The sequence below is a fragment of the Ursus maritimus genome, unplaced genomic scaffold, assembly GCF_017311325.1.
Source record: "Ursus maritimus isolate PB19 unplaced genomic scaffold, ASM1731132v1 scaffold_10, whole genome shotgun sequence".
Lineage (NCBI taxonomy): Eukaryota > Metazoa > Chordata > Mammalia > Carnivora > Ursidae > Ursus > Ursus maritimus.
Window position 1 is genome coordinate 3,215,613 of NW_024423344.1, and position 15,753 is coordinate 3,231,365.

At 37.6% G+C, this 15,753-nt stretch overlaps 1 protein-coding gene across 2 annotated transcripts in view; it reads right to left on the minus strand.

Annotated features, from left to right (window-relative positions):
• The window catches only part of MICU2 (mitochondrial calcium uptake 2), a 212,795-nt gene that overhangs the window by 99,793 nt on the left and 97,249 nt on the right, over window positions 1–15,753 (minus strand). For both annotated transcript variants that reach the window (XM_008692135.2, XM_040621386.1), the window contains exons 5-6: window positions 12,145–12,192; window positions 11,093–11,175 (exon numbers count right to left, since the gene is read on the minus strand). In XM_008692135.2, coding sequence (XP_008690357.2) covers window positions 11,093–11,175; window positions 12,145–12,192 — 131 coding nt within the window. The remainder of the gene's footprint in view (window positions 1–11,092; window positions 11,176–12,144; window positions 12,193–15,753) is intronic.

The following is a 15,753-nucleotide window of genomic DNA, read 5'->3' on the forward strand; positions in this document are numbered from 1 at the left end:
CCTGGGTCCTGGTCAATAATTTGGGCTCTGGACAACCCTGCAACCTCTCCTCATCAGAATGACAAGAAGGAGAAGTCCCCCCAGCAAAGAAAAGAGAATGAGTCTGTGGCCTCTGCCACAGAGCTAATGGATATGGATATAACCAAATTATCAGAAATGGAGTTCAGAGTAACGATGGTAAAGATGATGTGTAGACTTGAAAAAATTATTAATGAAAATATTAACGAGAATATAGAATCTCTAAGGGCGGAAATGAGAGCGAATCTGGGAGAAATTAAAAATACTATGAATCAAATGCAGTCAAAACTAGATGCTCTGACCACCAGGGTAAATGAGGCAGAAGAACGAATTGGCGAACTGGAGGATGGGATGGTACAGGAGAAAGCTAAGACAGAAACTTGGCTCAAAAAAATCCAATCTCAAGAATGTAGGTTACGGGAGATTACTGACTCGATGAAACGTTCCAATGTCAGAATCATAGGCATCCCCGAAGGGGTGGAGAAAAAACAGAGGTCTAGAAGAGATATTTGAACAAATTGTAGCTGAAAACTTCCCTAATCTAGCAAAGGAAACATTTGTGTCCAAGAGGCAGAGAGAGGACCCCTCCCAAGGTCAACCACGACAAACCTAAGCCACGTCACGTCATAGTGCATTTCGCAAATATTAGATCCAAGGATACAGTATTGAAAGCGGCCACGGCAAAGAAATTTCTCACGTACCAAGGCAAAGGTATCAGATTTACGTCAGACCTGTCTACACAGACCTGGAATGAGAGAAAGGATTGGGGGGGCATTTTTAAAGCTCTTTCAGAGAAAAACATGCAGCCAAGGATCCTTTATCCAGCAAGGCTGTCATTCAGAATTGATGGAGAGATAAAGACCTTCCAGAATCGCTAGTAATGACCAATTTCATAACCACAAAACCAGCCCTACAGGAGATATTAAGGGGGGTTCTATAAAAGTAAAAGAGAGATACAGAACAGAAAGTCACAATCTATAGAAACAAAGACTTTACAGGCAACATGGCATCATTAAAATCATATCTCTCAATAATCAGTCTCGATATAAATGGCCTAAATGCTCCCATAAAGCACCACAGGGTTGCAGATGGATAAAAAGACATGACCCATCCATTTGCTGTCTACAAGAGACTCATTTTGAACCTAAAGACACATTCAGACTGAAAGTAAAGGGATGGAATGCCATCTTTCACGCCAATGGACCTCAAAAGAAAGCCGGGGTAGCAATTCCCATATCAGACAGATTGGATTTTTAACTAAAGACTATAGTTAGAGGTACAGAAAGACACTATATTATTCTTTTTTTTTTTTTAATAAGATTTTATTTATTTATTTGACAGAGATAGACAGCCAGCGAGAGAGGGAACACAGCAGGGGGAGTGGGAGAGGAAGAAGCAGGCTCATAGGAAGAGCCTGATGTGGGACTCGATCCCATAACGCCGGGATCACGCCCTGAGCCGAAGGCAGACGCTTAACGACTGCGCCACCCAGGCGCCCCGAGACACTATATTATTCTTAAAGGATGTATCCAACAAGTGGATATGACGATTATAAATATATATGCCCCCAACAGGGGAGCATCAAGATACACAAGCCAACTCTCTCTTTTTTTTTTTTTTTTTATTAGCTTGGTCTGCTTGTGTTGTTTCTTTCTTTTTTTTTTTTTTTTTAAATGATTTTTTATTATATTATGTTAGTCACCATACAGTACATCCCCGGTTTCCGATGTAAGGCTTGATGATTCATTAGTTGTGTATAACACCCAGTGCACCATGCAATACGTGCCCTCCTTACTACCCATCACCGGTCTATCCCATTCCCCACCCCTCCCCTCTGAAGTCCTCAGTTTGTTTCTCATAGTCCATAGTCTCTCATGTTTCATTCCCCTTCTGATTACCCCCTTTCTTTATCCCTTTCTTCCCCTACCGATCAACCTAGTTCTTATGTTCCATAGATGAGAGAAATCAATGATAGTTGTCTTTCTCTGCTTGACTTATTTCACTTAGCAATTCTCCAGTGCTGTCCATGTTGTAGCAAATGTTGAGAACTCGTTCTTTCTGATAGCTGAGTAATATTCCATTGTATATATGGACCACAACTTCTTAATCCAGTCATCTGTTGAAGGGCATCTCGGCTCCTTCCACGATTTAGCTATTGTGGACATTGCTGCTATGAACATTGGGGTGCATATGGCCCTTCTCTTCACTACGTCTGTATCTTTGGGGTAAATACCACACAAGCCAACTCTTAACCACAATAAAAAGACATATAGATAAAAATACGTGAATAGTAGGGGACCTCAACACTCCACTATCAGAAATAAGAGCACCTAAGTAGAAAATCAACAAAGAAACAAGAGCTTTGAATGCCATACTCAACGAGTTGGGCCTCATAGATATATAGAACACTACACCCCAGAACCAAAGAATACTCATTCTATTCTAATGCACATGGAACATTCTCAAGAATAGACCATGTTCTGGGTCACAAAACAGGTCTCAACTGATACCAAAAGACTGAAATTATTCCCTGCATATTCTCAGACCACAACGCTCTGAAATTGGAACTCAACCACAAGGAAAAATTTGGAAGAAACTCAATCACTTGGAAACTAAGAACCATCCTGCTCAAGAATGATTTGATAAACCAGGAAATCAAAAATCAATTTAAACAATTTATGGAGACCAACGAGAATGAAAACACAACAGTCCAAAACCTATGCGACACTGCAAAGGCAGTGCTAAAGGGAAAATACATAGCCATCCAAGCCTCACTGAAAACAATAGAAAAATCTAAAATGCAGTCTTTATATTCTCACCTCAAGAAGCTGGAACAGCCACAGAGGAACAGGCCTAATCCATGCACGAGGAAGCAGTTGATCAAGATTAGACCAGAGATCGATGAATTAGAAACCAGGAGCACAGTAGAGCAGATCAACAGAACTAGAAGCTGGTTCTTTGAGAGAATCAATAAAATTGACAGACCACTGGCAAGACTTATCCAAAAGAATAGAGAAAGGACCCAAATTAATAAAATTATGAACGAAAAGGGAGAGGTCACAACCAACACCAATGAAATAGGAAGGATTATTAGAAACTTTTATCAACAGCTATATGCCAATAAATTAAGCAATCTGGAAGAGATGGAGGCCTTCCTGGAAACCTATAAACTACCAAGACTGAAACAGGAAGAAATTGATTTTTTAAATAGGCCAATTAATTATGAAGAGATTGAAACAGTGATTAAAAACCTTCCAAAAAACAAAACGCCAGGGCCTGATGGATTCCCCGGGGAATTCTACCAACCGTTCAAAGAAGAAATAATACCTATTCTCCTAAAGCTATTTCAAAAAATAGAAACAGAAGGAAAGCTACCAAACTCATTCTGTGAGGCCAATATTACCTTGATCCCCAAACCAGGCAAAGACCCCATCAAAAAGGAGAATTACAGACCAATTTTCCTGATGAATATGGACGCCAAAATGGTCAGCAAGATCCTTGGTAATAGGATCCAACAGTACATTAAAAGGATTATCCATCATGACCAAGTGGGATTCATCCCTGGGATGCAAGGGTGGTTCAACATTCGCAAATCTATCAGTGTGATAGATTATATCAACAAGAAAAAAGCCAAAAATCATATGATTCTCTCAATAGATGCAGAAAAAGTATTTGACAAAATACAGCATCCTTTCCTGATTAAAACCCTTCAGAGTGTAGGGCTAGAGGGTACATTCTTCAATCTCATAAAAACCACCTATGAAAAGCCTACAGCAAATATCATTCTCAATGGGTAAAAGCTGGAAACCTTTCCCTTAAGATCAGGAACATGACAAGGATGCCCACTCTCGCCACTATTATTCAACATAGTACTAGAAATCCTTGCAACAGCAATCAGACAACAAAAAGGGATAAAAGGTATCCAAATTGGCAAAGAAGAAGTCAAAATGTCTCTCTTCGCAGATGACATGATAATTTATATGGAAAACCCAAAAGAATCCACTCCCAAACTACTAGAAGTTATACAGCAATTCAGTAATGTGGCGGGATACAAAATCAATGCTCAGATATCAGCTGCATTTGTATACATGAACAATGAGAGTGCAGAAAGAGAAATTAGGAAATCGATCCCATTTACAATAGCACCAAAAACCATACGTTATCTTGGAATTAACTTACTCAGAGACGTAAAGGATCTAAATTCTAGACTACAAATGACTCTTGAGAGACATTGAGGAAGACACAAAAAGATGGAAAAATATTCCATGCTCATGGATCGGAAGAATTAATACAGTTAAAATGTCCATGCTACCCAGAGCAATCTACACTTTCAATGCTATCCCGATCAAAATACCAATGACATTTTTCAAATAACTGGAACAAACAGCCCTTACATTTGTGTGGAACCAGAAAGGCCACGAATTGCCAAGGAAGTTTGAAAAGGAAAAACAAAGCTGGGGGCATCACAATGCCAGATTTCAAGTTGTACTATAAAGCTGTGATCACAAAGGCAGCATGGTACTGGCACAAAAACAGACACATGGACCAATGGAACAGAATAGAGAACCCAGAAATGGATCCTCAGCTCTTTGGGCAACTAATCTTTGATAAAGCAGGAAAAAACATCCAGTGGAAAAAAGACAGTCTCTTCAATAAATGGTGCTGGGAACATTGGACAGCTACATGCAAAAGAAGGAAACTTGACCACTCTCTCACACCATACACAAAGATAAACTCCAAATGGATGAAAGACCTCGATGTGAGACAGGAATCCATCAACATCCTAGAGGAGATCATAGGCAGCAACCTCTACGACATTGGATGCAGCAACCTTTTTCATGACACATCTCCAAAGGCAAGAGAAAACAAAAGATAAAATGAACTTCTGTGTCTTCGTCAAGATAAAAAGCTTCTGCACAGCCAAGGAAACAGTCAAAAAAACTAAGAGGCAGCCCACGGAATGGGAGAATATATTTGCAAATGATGCTACAGATAAAAGACTGGTATCCAAGATCTACAAAGAACTTCTGAAACTCAAAACACAAGAAACAAATAAACAAATCATAAAATGTGCAGAAGATATGAACAGACACTTTTCCAATGAAGACATACAAATGGCTAATAGACACATGAAAAAAGGTTCAAAATCATTAGCCATCAGGGAAATTCAAGTCAAAACCACACTAAGATACCACCTTACGCCAGTTAGAATGACAAAAATTGACAAGGCAAAAAACAACAATTGTTGGAGAGGATGTGGAGAAACGGGATCCCTCCTACATTGTGGGTGGGAATGCAAGTTCGTACAGCCACTGTGGAAAACAGTGTGGCGGTCCCTTAAAAAGTTAAAAATTGAGCTACCCTATGATCCAGCCATTGCACTACTGGGTATCTACCCCAAAGGTACAGACTTAGTGAAGGGAAGGGCCATATGCACCCCAATGTTCATAGCAGCATTGTCCACGATAGCTAAGTCGTGGAAGGAGCCGAGATGCCCTTCAACAGATGACTGGATTAAGAAGATGTGGTCCATATATACAATGGAATATTACTCAGCTATCAGAAGGAACGAGTTCTCAACATTTGCTGCAACATGGATGGCACTGGAGGAGATATGCTAAGTGAAATAAGTCAAGCAGAGAAAGACAATTATATGATTTCTCTCATCTATGGAACATAAGAAGTAGGAAGATCGGTAGGGGAAAAAGGGATAAAGAAAGGGGGGGTAATCAGAAGGGGAAATGAAGCATGAGAGACTATGGACTCTGAGAAACAAGCTGAGGGCTTCAGAGGTGAGGGGAGTGGGGGAATGGGATAGGCTGGTGATGGGTAGTAAGGAGGGCACGTATTGCATGGTGCCCTGGGTGTTATATGCAAGTAATGAATCATCGAACTTTACTTCAGAAACCAGGGTTGTACTGTATGGTGACTAACATAATATAATAAAAAAAACAAACAAAAATAAATTTATGATGACTATCTAGTATTTCCTTTCTTGCTTACTTTTTGAGTACTTTTTTTACTTGAGGTCCTGAGTAACAGCCACGATATCTGGAAATCCTTGTTTCTTTCCCATTTTGTCTATTCACAAGTACCTTCAACTTCTTGATGGAATTCCAGGCTGCTTTTATAAACTAGTTGCTCTACAATGGTAGACTTTATCCATACTATTCCTTTGGTAACAAGCAGATTTGCTAATGTTTATTCACAATGATGCTGTAATAAAACAATTTCTATTTTTTCAAACCCATGTCTCTTACACAGAACATGTTTGAATTCATGAAACCTTCCAAATACTCTTCAAGCAGTCACATAGTATAGTTCTCTCTATAGCTTTCTGTTACTTTTAACTTCTACCACTTTGAGAAAGTGAATCCTGTAAGATTACTCCCTGTTTTTTTGAACAGTAAATGAAATTTCATATATCTAGAAGTATACTTCAGGCAACTTCAATCCTCTGGAACCCTCCAGCTTTGTTACTTAAGTTGCAAACCCAGAAGAAAGATCTTTTTCGGCGCTTGAAACAATTGTCATGAGGGACATATAATAAAATATTTCTGAAGATTTCTCAGCATTTATAGTCTTATATATTCTAAAGCAGTGCTGTCCCACAGAAATATAATGGAGCTACATAAGTAATTTTAAGTTTTCTAGTAGCCACAAAAATAAAAAAGTAAAAAGAAACAGATGTACATGAATTAATATCCCAACATTATTTCATCATGTATTCAATATAAAAATGAGCTATTTTACATTCTTTTCTCTCTTCTTCAAAATCCAGTGTGCATTTTACACTTACAGGATCATCTCAATTTAGATGTTACATTTCACTGGAAATACTTTATCTGTGTTTAGATTTCATAAAATTTACAATTGAAAAAGTAGATCCATATACCCAGCTTGCTTCAAACATATGTGCAAATCTCCCAATATCTGAAGTAAATGTCAGGTTTTAAATTTAAATTTTACATTAATTAAAATTTAAAAACTTAAGTTTCTTAGCCACAAACCATATCTCAGGGGCTCAGTAGCCACATGCAATAAAAAGCAAAAGCAAAAAAAAAAAAAAAAAAAAAAAAAAAAAAAAAAGTTTTCTCCTTGTTATGAGAACTCCCAGGAATTACTCTTTTAACCAATTTCCTATGTACCACACAGGAGTGTTAACTATGGTTGTCCTGTTGCATATTACACTCCTAGTACTTATTTATCTTCTACCTGGAAGTTTGTACATTTTGACCACCTTCTCCTATTCCCACTCCTCCCAATCCTGCCTCTGATAAGCACAAATCTGATCTCTTTTCCTAGGAGCTTGGTTTTTTGTTAAGAGTCCACACAGAAGTAAGACTATGCAGTATTTTCCTTTCCATGAGTCCCATTTTTTTTTAGATTTATTTGAAAGAGAGAGAGAGCGCACACAAGTGAGCATAGGTGAGGGGCAAAGGGAGAGGGAGAGAGAGTATCTTAAGCAGACTCCGCACTGAGAGCAGAGCCCTATGCAGGGCTCGATCCCACGACCCTGAGACTGTGACCTGAGCTGAAACCAAGAGTTGGATGCTTAAAGGACTGCACTACCCAGGTGCCCCACCATCAGTCCTATTCTTAAAATGGGTCCTCAGAAAGAAGCTTCTCACCTCCCATTATTTCAGTTCTGTGTATTTCATGAAGTGCCCATAACCACACAAAAATCCAAAGGTATCTGTTTTGGTGTGAGGGTATATTTTCTACATGTTTTAGGATACTTTCTGGAATTTCACACATACTGATCTAAAGTATTGAGGCTAGTCTACGGTTATGCTGAACTCATTCCCTTCTAGATCTTCCAGAATTCAATTTCCTATAATTGTATACTGGGTTCTTTTTCCTTAAATAAAATGTAAAAAAAATCTTAATTGGCTTCCACATAACCAATTCAGCAGATTAATCAATGCTCCCTGCTCCCCCTGTAGAACTCCATGATAGATGTTCATAGAAAGCTCTCGGCAAATCTTAAGAATGCTTGCACACTCCTGCTCTCAGCAGCTGAGCTCAGTGTTTATTTAGTTTAAATCTTTTGTGTTTCCAAACCAATTATGCTCATTGCACTTGTTTCTGTAATTACATAATTTTATTAAATATTACTGTGAAGTAATAGGGTTTTCTGGAAACACCGGAAAGCTGGAGAAGTTTGTTTGTTTTTTAAAGATTTTATTAATTTATTTGAGAGAGACAGAAAGAGAGAGCGCGTGTGCATGCAAGCGCACAAGCAAGGGGAGTGGCAGAGGGAGAGGGAGAAACAGGCTCCCTGCTGAGCAGGGAGCCCAATGCAGGGCTTGATCCCAGGACCCTGTCATGACTTGAGCCAAAGGTAGACACTTAACTGACTGAGCCACCCAGGCACCCTGCTGGAGGAGAAGTTAACTACACAGGGACACTGGGACATTGGTTTTCCTTTTTGGCTTAGGAGAGAATGTAGCTTCAAAGACAAGTAAATTTGGTGAAAAATCAGAAGAGCCTGAAATGGAAGCATTAAGCACAGAGACTGTTTAAATCTTCTTTCTGAATGGTGATATAAACTCCAAATATAAAAGCATAAAATTTAGTCTCTTAGCTCTGCCAACACCCTGAAATATGTGAGCCACAACCACCTGCAGCTGCCAGATCCCATTAGAAACTGCAATAAGGAAACCATGATGGGATATCCTGCACTTGTTCCTATTCTGGTGGTCAGCTTGATTTTGTATGTGTGTGTGTGTTCCACTTGCAATAATGCAAATATTTATATCAATGAAAATGAGTCTGAAAAGAGTTGCTTCAATAAAAAAGGAAGGACGAATACTTTAGAGTTTTGTTATTAAGACACTACTAAAAAAAGTTGCCTCTAATTAGGGTAAGACTGTAAAGAGCGGGAAAAATCACAAAGATCTTGAAGGATCCTACATTCAGACTGCTTCATACCTGTCTTTACATTTTTTCTTCACTTTAAAGAAAACTGGAAACTGCAGATGATAAATTATGGGCATATGCAGGCAAGAAAAACAGGTAATTTCAATCAGCGGCTCCACTTCAAAGAAAAGGCCTTGGTTCTGGGGTGCCTGGGTGGCTCAGTTGGTTAAGCGTCTGCCTTTGGCTCAGGTCATGATCTCAGGGTCCTGAGATTGAACCCAGTGTCAGGCTCTCTGCTCATCAGGGAGTCTGCTTCTCCTTCTCACTCTCCCTCTGTGCGTGTGTGCGCACGCGCTCTAATAAATAAAATCTTAAAAAAAAAGACTTGGTTCTAAAATGGATGTGCATTTACTTAATTAAAATGTCTGTTATTTAGGTATCTTTATTTTTAAAATTTATTCCTTTAACAGATTCTTTTAATTAATTGAACTATACTGATAGTGGCCACATTGGGTAAGATGGGTTCTACTACGCTTTAAGCTAAAATACTAAGAATTTCATCTGCTACTTCACTGCCCGCTCACATAGATGTTTATGTCATTAATCTTAGTTCCCCCATATGCTTAGATTTATACACTCTTTATACCCTCTTCCAGATAATTTCTAAAATGTTAAATAAGCCTTTTTATTGGATCCCACTGTTCTATAAATTTATTCTCTGGTTAGAACCTTTTGCTATGTCCTTTGTTTCTAGTCTTTGAGACAGTTTCTTCTACATAAAACCAGTATCTCAGTAATTAAATCTGCAGAGCTGTAGAATGAAACGTTGTCCAAGGTGTTTACTGAGGTATAATTCATATACAATAAAATGCATTTGTTTAAATATACAGTTTGATGAGCTGTAACGAATTAATACACCCATGTCACTACCATCCTAATCAAGATCTAAAATATTTCCAGCACGTCAGGCGATTCCCTCATGGACGCTGCTGTCAATTTGCAGTCAATTCCTTGCTCCCTCTCAGCCCCAGGGAACCAATGATCTGCTTTCTGTTAGTATAGACTATGTTCCTTTTCTAGAGTTTCGTATCAAAGGACTCACACTGTATATACACTTTTTCCTTCACTTATTAGATTCATCCCTGTTGTTGTACTTACTAGTAAGTTGTTCCTTTTAATGCTGAGTAGTATTCTATTGTATGGATACAATTTGTTTACCCAGTCACTTGATGAACACTTAGGTTGTTTCCAGTTTGGGCCTATTATGAATAAAGTTGTTATGAATATTCACATACAGGTCTTTGGGTGAACAGATGTTTTCTTCTTTTTGACTAAATACATAGGAGTGGAATTGCCAAGTCCTATGCTGAGTATACATTAAGAAGCTGCCACTTTTGTTTTCCAAAATGTGTATATCATTTTATATTCCCACCAGCAACGTAACAGAGTTCCATTTACATCAAGACTTTTTTTAACAAGTCATAAAGTAGTCATTTATATATGTACTCAGTAATTATCAATGGTAGTTCTAAGAAGTTAGTATGTACCAAATGCTGTGTTATGTATTTATCTACATGTTCTATTTTTTTTTTTTTTGCCATAAAACACTCTAATACATTAGTAACATTTAACTCTGGCACACACCCAACAGTTTATGTGCACTAAAGTACTTTTTAATATCAACATGAACGTTCTGGAATGTAGTGAAATTTACTGGTTGTATGTCCTAGAGTTGTCTTGGAAACCTATTTTCATTTAAACATATTTTCAGCTTTTCAAATACTAGCTTTAGCAAATTCCTGGAAAATCTGCATGCATTTATAGCTATTTGTAGCTTTTTCATTTTTTCCCCTATGCTTTATGAAGGCTTAAGTTTTAATTTTTCTTATTCCTTTTTTGGGGTAGGGGTGTATAAGAATAATTCTGAACATAGCTATGAGGCCCTTTCTATTGTATTATCTGCTGGAATCATAAAAATAAAACGCTAAAAAAATGTAGATGCATAAGCTCATTTCTCCCACAGGAATCTTATGCTGTGTTCCTTAACAGTTTCCTCAGTTGTATTATGGGAAATTAAACACTTTTGAATGTATAAATGATTTGACATTTCATATGTAAGCAGTGGATATAATTTAAATTTTTATGGAAATGTAAAATCACGCAAACATCCAAGTGGTTCATGATAAACTAAAAATAAGTAGAATCTACTTACCTTAAAAAATTCCTTTTTCTCAACCATCTCATTACCATCTGCATCCAGCATTTTAAAAGCAACATGAAACCCAGTATGAGGTTCTGCAATTAAGTGAAAAGTGAATAGTTAATTTAAATGTTGGTGAAATGCAAATTACTTACTGATCTATAGGTCTTCAAATTTGGAAAAAACTTCTAGAAACTATTACATAAGTGCCTAAACAGAAAAAATGATCTCTCCTTATTATAACAATTTTCAAAGGCTGATATATTTTCATGGCTCTGCTGTTCTACTATTAAGTGCTCTGCTTTTTAAAGCAAAATTAATTTGAGAACTTATTTCTTTAACTCAACCAGGGGTCTTCCTATATTCTTATAGTAATCTGGCTATTTTCACACTGATTATTACTCTTTATTTACCTTTCTCAGAGTATGGTTTTAATAATTTTTTTATTTTGAAATAATTTTAGACCTAAGAAATGTTGTAAAGATAGTATAGTGACTTCTCATATACTCTTCAGCCAGCTTCCTCTAATGTTAATATCTTCTATAACTACAGTATCATCGTCAAAACTAAGAAATTAACACTGGTAATAGCATTTTAAACTGAACTACAGACTTTATTTGGATTTCAAGTTTTTCCACTAATGCTATTTTTTCTATTTTAGGGTCAAACACAAGAAACCATGTTGCCTTTAGTTGTTAGGTCTCCTTACTCTGCTCCAAGTTGTGAAAGTTTCTCACTCTTTCCTTGATTTTCATGACCAGTCTGAAGAGTACTGATCAGAAATTTTGAAGAATGTCTGATAAGGGTTTTTTTTAGACATGTGAAATCTAAGTCTGAATCTCTTCTGTTCAACAAGTCTTTTAAGGAGACAGAGTTATGGGGAGCCACAGTACAAAAGAAGCAGAAGGGCTAATCTAATCCAACAGTATCATTTTGTTGATACAGAAACTAAGGTAGCAGTAATGTTTTAATGATAAAGACATAAATACCAAACTTACAAAAATCTTGTTTGGTAAGAACAGAGAATTCCACACGATCACTGAGAAAAACTGTGGGGTACTTACTAGTGAGGATTGTAAGCAAGAAAAGATACTCAGTATACGAAATTAGTCCTGAAAGAGATAAAATAAAAACATCAGAAGGTAAATTTTAGAAGGCTTAGAAGTAATCATATACAGATACTATATGGAAACTCCACCTAATTAAAAACACATCTTTTGGGGCACCTGGGTGACTCAGTTGCTTAAGCGTCTGCCTCTTGATTTCTGCTCAGGTCATGATCTCAGGGTTGTGAGACTGATCCCTGCATCTGGTGCTGGGCGTGGAGCCTGCTTAGGATTCTCTCTCTCTCCCTCTGCCCCTCCCCCCTCAAAAAAGTGAGGGGAAGAAAAAAATTTAAAAAAACACACAATTTTACTTTAATTTACCTTTCTTTGTTACAGTGGAAAACTTTTATAATAGAGTTAAGTACAGTACTAATAATTAAAAAAGATATGTTTTTTCATCAGGTTACTATTCACTAGTAAAAAAGGGGAATGGATGTTGGCTAGCAAATAATAGGTATCCACTACAGGTTTTATTTGCATGGCACTTCATGCAATTTCTACCCAAATTTCACTACTCATAACATCTCAAGTGAAGTAAATTTAAGAATTCAGTAGAGTAACAGAGATCTCAATATACAAAAGGTCAAACTATATTATTTAAAATGAGATTAATTAAATCTTTGCAGCAGTAACTTGATTTTCCTTTGGGAAACCATTCCTTCCCCATTCTCTAACACGCAGTTTTGGTAGGACGACCATCCTGACCTTTGAAGATAGATGCTGACAGGCCTAAGCTAATCATCGTACTTTCACTGAATTGGTGCAGAGATGGGCAAAAAGCTGACCCAAGCTAATGAGCAGGTTCCATTAGTCTGGCTGCAGGGACTAGTGCAGGGATGGGCCTTGACCCAAGCTGGGTCACTAAGATTCCACTAAGTGGAATTTCTGACGAGAATACCAAATCATTCACTTTATTTTTTTTTTTTTTCCTTCCTCACCCTCCTGGGCTTTGATGATGTGAGAATGCTTCACTTAGGAATGTGAAGCAATGGACAGAGTGCCTGGAACTGTCAGAGAGCCAGTGTTTAGGGCCTGAGAATGTAGCCAATCTTTAATTGGCAGGCCTGAAAGATGGATACTGGTGATGTCTGAGCCCTGGATTAAACTGAACTTGAAGCTAGCTCTGTGTCTGGCCACTAGCTCTATGCCTGTCCTTTCTTGTGCAAATAGATAGTGTCTGGTTTTACGTGCTTGCAATGAAAAGAATAGCAATAAATATAGAAACAGTGTCCTGTAAATCATGGCTTCCTGATAAGCTAAAAAAAATTTTCCCTCTGGGTCATAAGTTTGATATAATAACAAAATACACAATTAAAAAAACTTTATTGTGGAAAACTTCAATCATACACAAAAGTAGAGAGAATATAATAAATAACTGTAATATATATATCAACTTTAGTAATTAATTCATGGCAGATCTTGTTTTATCTATACCTTTTTTTACTCCCTTCACCCCACTTTACACTGGATTATTTTTTTTTTTAAAGACTTTATTTACTTATTTGAGAAAGAGAGAGAGAGAGAGAGTGCACAAGCAAGCAGAGGGGCAGAGGGAGGGGGAGAAGCAGACTTCCTGCTGAGCAATGAGCCCAACTCAGGACTCTATTTCAGGACCCTGTGATCATGACCTGAGCCGAAGTCAGACACTTGACAGACTGAGCCACCCAGGCCCCCCCACTGGATTATTTTGAAACAAATCTCAATATATCATTTCGTATTAGAAAATTCAAGTTGTATCTCTAAAAAGACTGTTTCCTCCCCACAAATATATCTGCCACACCTAAAAAATTATCAATAATTCCTCAATATTATCAAAGTCATATCACTTTTACAAATGTCCCTGTTTCAGAAAAAAATTTTTTCTAGTGTGCTCAAATTGGGATTCAAAAAGGTCCTTGGATTGCCCTTGGTTAAAGGGTCTCACTTTTTTTTTTACTGTGGCAAAATACACATAACAAAAATTTTAACCATTTTAGCCATTTTAAAATGTACAGTGTAGTGGCATTAAGTATTCATTATTTTGCAACCACTATCAGAACTTTTTAATCATCACAAATTGAAACCCCATACCCATGAAACACTAACTCCATTCTTTTCTGCCGCCAGCCCCTGTAACCTTTATTCTGTTTTCTGTTGCTACGAATTTGCCTACTCTAGGGACCTCATATAAATGGAATCATACAGTATTTGTCCTTTTGTGTCTAGCTTATTTCACTTAGTATAATGTCTTCAAAGTTCATCCACATGGGGTGCCTGGGTGGCACAGCGGTTAAGCATCTGCCTTCGGCTCAGGGCGTGATCCCAGTGTTATGGGATCGAGCCCCACATCAGGCTCCTCCGCTATAAGCCTGCTTCTTCCTCTCCCACTCCCCCTGCTTGTGTTCCCTCTCTCGCTGGCTGTCTCTATCTCTGTCGAATAAATAAATAAAATATTAAAAAAAAAAAGTTCATCCACACTGTAGCATGTGTCAGAATTCCATTCCTTTTTAAGGCTGAAAAATATTCCACTATATTTATATACCACATTTCGTTTATCCATCTGTTCATGGACATCTGGGTTGTTTCCACCCAGCTATTGGCTATTGTGATTAATGCTGCTACATACACTGGTGTACAAGTATCTATTTGAGTCTCTGTTTTTAATTCTTTTGGGTATTTACCCAGGGTGGAATTGCTGGATCATATGGCCATTCTATGCTTAATTTGAGGAACCTCCATACTTTTTTCAAAAGTGGTGGCACCATTTTACATTCCCACCAACAGTGCATAGAGATTATGATTTCTCCACATCCTTGCCAGCACTTGTTTTCTTTTTTTTTAAAAAATTTATTTATTTATTTGAGAGAGATAGAGCACAAGCAGAGGGAGCTGAAAGCAGAGGGAGAAGCAGACTCTCCACTGAGTAAGGAGCCCAATGTAGGACTTAATCCCAGGACCCCGTGATCATGACCCAAGCCAAAAGCAGACGCCTAACCGACTGAGCCACCCTGGCGTCCCAACACCTGTTTTTTTTCTTAATAATAATGGTATTAAGTAATATCTCATTATGGTTTTGATCTGCATTTCCCTAATGGTAGTGATATCAGGCATCTTTTCACCTGGAAATTAGTCAACTGAATCTTCTTTGGAGAAATGTCTATTTGAGTCTTTGCACATTTTTTAATTGGTTTGTTTGTTTTTTTTGTTGTTGTTGAGTCATAGTTCTTTATATACACCGGATTTTAACCCCCTATATATGATTTGCAAATATTTTCTCCTTTCCTGTGGGTTGCCTTTTTACTCTCTTCATAGTGTACTTTGATTCACAAGTTTAAAATTTTTCTTTTGTTCTTGTGTCTTAAATCTTTTTTTTTTTTTTTACAATTTTTTTTTTTAAGTAGGCTCCATGTCCAGTGTAGAGCCCAACGTGAGTCCTGAATTCACAAGCCTGAGATCAAGACCTGAGCTGAGATCAAGACTCAGATGCTTAACCAGCTGAGCCACCCAGGTGCCCCTTTATCCCCCTCTCTTTCAACTTAATTGTTAAAGATGCCTGGTCATTTGACCTGTAAAGTTTCTTATAGTCTA